At 40.1% G+C, this 5,601-nt stretch overlaps 1 protein-coding gene across 1 annotated transcript; it reads left to right on the top strand.

Annotated features, from left to right (window-relative positions):
- The first annotated feature begins 3,108 nt into the window (after nt 1–3,108).
- Nucleotides 3,109–5,346, top strand: Dtd (D-aminoacyl-tRNA deacylase). The gene is made up of 4 exons (XM_065230959.1): nt 3,109–3,140; nt 3,201–3,271; nt 4,772–4,862; nt 4,915–5,346. The coding sequence occupies exons 2-4, from the start codon at nt 3,229–3,231 to the stop codon at nt 5,327–5,329; spliced, it is 549 nt and encodes a 182-aa protein (XP_065087031.1). The 5' UTR covers nt 3,109–3,140; nt 3,201–3,228; the 3' UTR covers nt 5,330–5,346.
- The last annotated feature ends 255 nt before the right edge of the window (nt 5,347–5,601 follow it).

Below are 5,601 nucleotides of genomic sequence, written 5' to 3' on the forward strand. Positions count from 1 at the left end.
GACAATTACTGATGGAAATAGGCAAGATGTTCAATGAAAAAAGTTTAATTTGTGTTGTGAAAAATACTTATTCTGATGTAAACAAACGGTTTCGTTGACGTTTCCTCTCGTACTCGCCTGGCGCACTCTACATTTGTGGTGCATTAAAAAAGCCTACTGCATTATGAGAATACATCTTTTACATTTTTTTCCCGTAAGGGGAACCCGAAAAAAAAATAACAACAAAAATACATTAAAAAACAATGTAACAATAAGACGAAAATTATTGTCTTAACAATAATTTATATTGTTACGTCTACAATAAATTTACCATGTTTTAAGTTGTACAAAACAGTAAATTTCATGGTAAATGGAAAATTTACAATAAAAAAGGGGGTTGTTAAGTATCTTAACAATGAAATTTTCGTGATTTCCCCATATATATTTTTTTCAATAACATTATATATTATTGTTATTTTATTGTTGGTTGGCGAATTTGTTGATTTAAAAAAATTACAATGTACTTTAGAGTGTATGTGTTGGCTTGACAGTTCTACCAACAATCAATACGAAACTAACGATTTTAAATTGGCTCACCACTTTAGTAGCCTATTGGTCCCAAGCAAACGATTAACGTACCCTATTCTAGTCGAAATTCTAGTACTACGCAATGTTTGTTTTGATTCGCTATGAAAGTTTGACAGATAAAATGAGGGGTTATTGGTTTTTCCTATGTTTCGAGGGGTGATTCGACAAGCTTGGGACCAGAGGTGAGCCAAAAAGTTGAGCACGTTTCTTCGGGACCTACTTGTCTTAGAGTTACCTCTATGGTTCTACTTTATCGAGTTTAAAAATAAATCGAAAAAATAAAACATCGCCCCGGGAAGGGAAGGGGGTGGTATCATAGAGGTAACTCTAAGACCACTGGGTCCCGAAGAAAATCATTATTATTTTTGGCTCACTCAGTACCAGAATAACGGTCCCAAGCAGTTATTCTTCATGCCGTCACGGTTCCTGCGGATCGTACAATCCTGATCCTGTCGGACTACCACAGTGTTATTCAGGCCCTTTCGTCGGAGGTCCCGGTCCACCCCTGGATCCAGGGCATACTGAAGGTTGCGCCACCAAACACTACCTATCCCAGGGAACATCGAGGCGGACAACCTAGCCGGGTCAGGCCCATCTGGTCCTCGGTACTCGCACAAGGTGCCGTTGCAGGACGTGAAGAGATGGATCACTTGCACAGTGCGGACAGCATGGGCAACTTCCGTTTATTAGAAAAATTAAAGGCGACATCGGAAAGAAGACGGACCTTGCAAACCTGCGAGACCAGAGGATTTTTTTTCCAGACTCCGGACAGGACACTCCTCAATCTCACGGGATTTCAGCGGAGGACCCTTCAGGAAGACCTGTGAGTTCTGCCATATTCCTTCGACAGTGGAGCACGTGTTATACGTATATCCACAATTCGAGCACCTTCGTTGCCTCCACGGTCTGCCTGCCAGCGTACGGGACACGCTAGCAGACGTGCCCTCAACTCAAGCAGCTGTACCAACAATCAATACGAAACTAACGATTTTAAAATGGCTCACTACTTGACTAGCCTATTAGCATAGAGGTAACTCTAAGACCACTGGGTCCCGAAGAAAATTATTATTATTTTTGGCTCACTCAGTACCAGAACAACGGTCCCAAGCAGTCCCAAGCTATTTCACTCACCCCTGCATGTTCTGCATGAATCCACACACCCCTGATGTTATCTGTCAAACTTTCATAGCGAATCAAAACAAACATAGTGTAGTAATAGAATTTCAACTAGAATAGGGTACGTTAATCGTTTGCTTGGGACCAATAGGCTACTAAAGTGGAGAGCCAATTTAAAATCGTTAGTTTCGTATTGATTGTTGGCTGTACTGCGCTTTTTGAAGGCGGCGAAGCTATACTGCAGGATTTAGCACCATCGATTCCTTCGGCCTTCTGGACGGGGCTCCCAAGGACCTCATACAGTGGACCTATGTTTTGTTATTGTTTTTTTGTGTGTTCTTTTTATATTTTGTTTTTCTTAATTTGTATCTTTTTAGTCTGTCTTTTTCATATGTTGTTTACTGTGTTATTGTACTAGCTGTTTATATTTTTAGTTAAAACGCTGGCCAGACTGAGCAGTTATAACAACAATCAATACGAAACTAACGATTTTAAATTGGCTCACCACTTTAGTAGCCTATTGGTCCCAAGCAAACGATTAACGTACCCTATTCTAGTTGAAATTCTATTACTACACTATGTTTGTTTTGATTCGCTATGAAAGTTTGACAGATAACATCAGGGGTGTGTGGATTCATGCAGAACATGCAGGGGTGAGTGAAATAGCTTGGGACTGCTTGGGACCGTTGTTCTGGTACTGAGTGAGCCAAAAATAATAATGATTTTCTTCGGGACCCAGTGGTCTTAGAGTTACCTCTATGTTATAACGGTTGTCAAATAATTGCAACACAGAAACCACCATCAAGATAGCGCTATAACATGTTATAACTCTATAGTCTGAACGTACTATAAGTAGATTATCAAAGGTAGCATGATACTCAAGCAACGGAGATGAAATAGCCTACGGCTAAAAATCTTCTAAATAAAGAAAGAAAGAAAATCTGCAGGGAGAGGAATTTTTAAACACTGGTGAGATCTGCATGTCTGCTACAGGAGTCTATGTTCCTCGCATTCACATGTTAATTTTCCCACGTGTCCGGATGAAGCTCCAGCAGGGACGCTTTTCTGAGCACATTCCAACGGATGGATGCAGATAGATTTATTCGTTGACTGGTTTCAGCAAAACACAATTTTTCCTGCATCGTAGATAGAGTCGCCCTCCCTCGAACTGCACATTGTAGTCGAAATACGTATGTAATGGACACCAAAATGAATTAAGTGTAATTATATGGAAGATAACCTTTGCAACCTTTGCTTTGCATTACTTCACTCAGAAATAAGGCTTCTGCAGTGATTCACCTTAAACCTGAAAAAAATCCTACATCTGCCATCATCATTGTGCCTCGTTACGACCCTGCGCAGACTCCGTGTTCTGACAGCGAGAAAAGTCATAACAAAGAAAAGCCGGCTACCGACTATGGCAAACTTCTCCATACTCTTGCCGTGTTCTCTGACTGGTTTGAATTTATTTTCTTATTTTACTTAAAAATGGAATTTTATAAACTATTGTTTTTCAGCTTTAGTGACGGTGACAAGTTACGCAAAATGAAGGCCATCATACAACGGGTAACAGCAGCTAAAGTCACCGGTACGTACGATAGCAATTCTTTTGATGTTGTGCAATCGAACAGTTTGGCAGTGGTCTTGATTGATTTGTCCGCAGCAAATTTGTGCAATACTTTTTATAGTAGAAACTATTTAGGGGTGAAACTATTAAATCTGTGTGTTGCGATGCATATTGATTCAGAAGTAATAGCGAATTCGTTTATTATCGCGGTTGCAACAAGTTCCAGCGAAACCGATCCTTTTGTCAGTGCGAACCTCAACCTGAGGTAGGTTTTATAAATAAACGATCAAACTGACCCAGGTTCATCCAGATTGGAACTGAATAATAAACTGCCCAATAAGCACCGACTAGTGCAAAGGTCTCGTTCAACGCCAGTATACGTTGACTGAAAACAATCGATTTAAACCGTGGTAGTTGAATGACCATCATGAATATTTAGAGTTAAATTATTTCTAGTAAAAAATACTTTTGAAAATCAACGGCCAGGATTACTTCATTTGGACAAACTTGATCACCATCATTCCGGTACTCGGACCGTGAAAGCGTGGCTAGTCGCATATGTTCAGCATGTGAGTCGCAGATAGAGCAACGAGTCGTAGAGCAACCAGATCCCGAGTGTCCTGTTTGTTTTTGATGATGTGATGCAGAGATACAAGTTTCACATTCCTCATGTTCTAATTTTACGAGTGATATAATTGCATTTGCTGGAAAAAGGATAGCTTACGTTTAGATCTAAACAATTTCCTCATTTTCCGCCAGATTTTTTAGGTTTTCCACAGGAAACCATGAGACAAATTTACTCATCGCTGAGTTCCTGCACTTTTGGCGATTATGAGTGAACTAAACTCAAATTTGGGTCGTTCTCATTCGCCGTGTAGGTGTAGAATTTCCTACACGCTATTTTGAGACTACTCAGTGCCTGGGTAGATCGTAATCATCTTTGCATGCTGTTGTCAAAAAATGAGTAAACTGGTTTTGCTCCTATGAGTGGAATCTACTCAGATTCTGGGTAAATGGTTCTAATATCAATTCAGTAATTGGCGAACTTTGAAGTTGTGAGCAGGCGATTTTGGCGCAGTGAGTCTAAAATTTGTTTTTAGATGCGAAACACTGAAAATTAATAGCTACTTAATACCCTGGATGGCGAAAGCTATCACCAGCTTGTTGATGAGCAATACAACTCTAACAAATAGGTTGGTATCAATAAATACAGAATTATCATTTTCATATTTTTTAAATATTCTCCTGGACTAAATAATTTATATATAAAGCATTCATGGGGCATGTATTCGTTTCTATCGAAATGGGTAAGGATTACTCAGTTGACAAATGTCATCATCTGAGTAACCGTTACCCAGTTTCCTCCATAAGCACGAACTGAGTGATTTTCGACTCAAAAATGAGTAGCCTCAAAAGTAGCCTCAGGCATCCATGGTGTAAATGAGATTAATTAGAAATAGAGCGTCCAAAGCGATTAACCTCTTAAATATGAAACATTATTTAATCATATCTGTTTTTTAGTCGGCGAGGAATTGATCAGTTCGATCGGGAAAGGTCTCTGCGTACTGATCGGTATATCTAACGAAGACAATGCGAACGATGTTGACTGGATGTAAGTGTACTAACATGCATGACTTCCGAAGTTCATTTCCGATGTTTACTAGGGCCAAAAAGCTACTTAACATCCGGCTCTTCGAAGACCCCTCTGGGAAACGGTGGTCTCAGAGCGTCCTGGATCAGCAGTTGGAACTGCTCTGCGTCAGCCAGTTTACCCTGTACCATCGGATGAAAGGTAACAAGCCGGATTTCAGCAAAGCCATGCAGGGCGTCGATGCCCAGAATCTGTACAATACACTGCTGGCAAAGTTGGCAACCCTGTACGAAGCGGATAAGATCAGAGATGGAAAATTCGGTGCCATGATGCAGGTGCACATACAGAACGATGGTCCGGTGACGTTGGAAATCGAATCACCTCCCCAGAGCCAGCAGGATCTGGACAAACTGAAACGAGCGAACGAGCACAAGGCGAAGAGTAAAAAGAGCGGTGGAGAGCCGGCAAAGGATGGTGAGGAGCAATAAAGGAATCGTTTTTGTTTAATGTAAGTTTGTTTAATTTTGGAAAGATTGTCATCCGGTAGATAAAGGCTTAAAATTAAGATTTCTGAAATATTTTTATTTTTCTCTAAATCAACTGCCTTCTTGCTGTCAAGAATTTTCATATTTATTCATAGTAAATATACAATCGAATATTTCATTTTCTCCGCAACAAGATTCGTATGGTCGCTGTTATCTTCTTTCTAGCTGAGTAAATCTTAGAACATAGGTTAGCACACATTGCGCTGGAAATTTTC

This window comes from Ochlerotatus camptorhynchus, unplaced genomic scaffold (genome assembly GCF_037179485.1).
Source record: "Ochlerotatus camptorhynchus isolate MF236.1 unplaced genomic scaffold, CSIRO-AGI_Acam_v1.1 ptg000335l, whole genome shotgun sequence".
NCBI lineage: Eukaryota > Metazoa > Arthropoda > Insecta > Diptera > Culicidae > Ochlerotatus > Ochlerotatus camptorhynchus.

What these genes read in the sequence shown, in the direction of transcription:
- Dtd (XM_065230959.1), top strand. Translation starts at nt 3,229, where the DNA reads ATGAAGGCCATCATACAACGGGTAACAGCAGCTAAAGTCACCG. An exon ending in AACAGCAGCTAAAGTCACCG is followed by an intron (nt 3,272 to 4,771) that starts GTACGTACGATA and finishes TCTGTTTTTTAG; the next exon opens with TCGGCGAGGAATTGATCAGT. An exon ending in GCGAACGATGTTGACTGGAT is followed by an intron (nt 4,863 to 4,914) that starts GTAAGTGTACTA and finishes GATGTTTACTAG; the next exon opens with GGCCAAAAAGCTACTTAACA.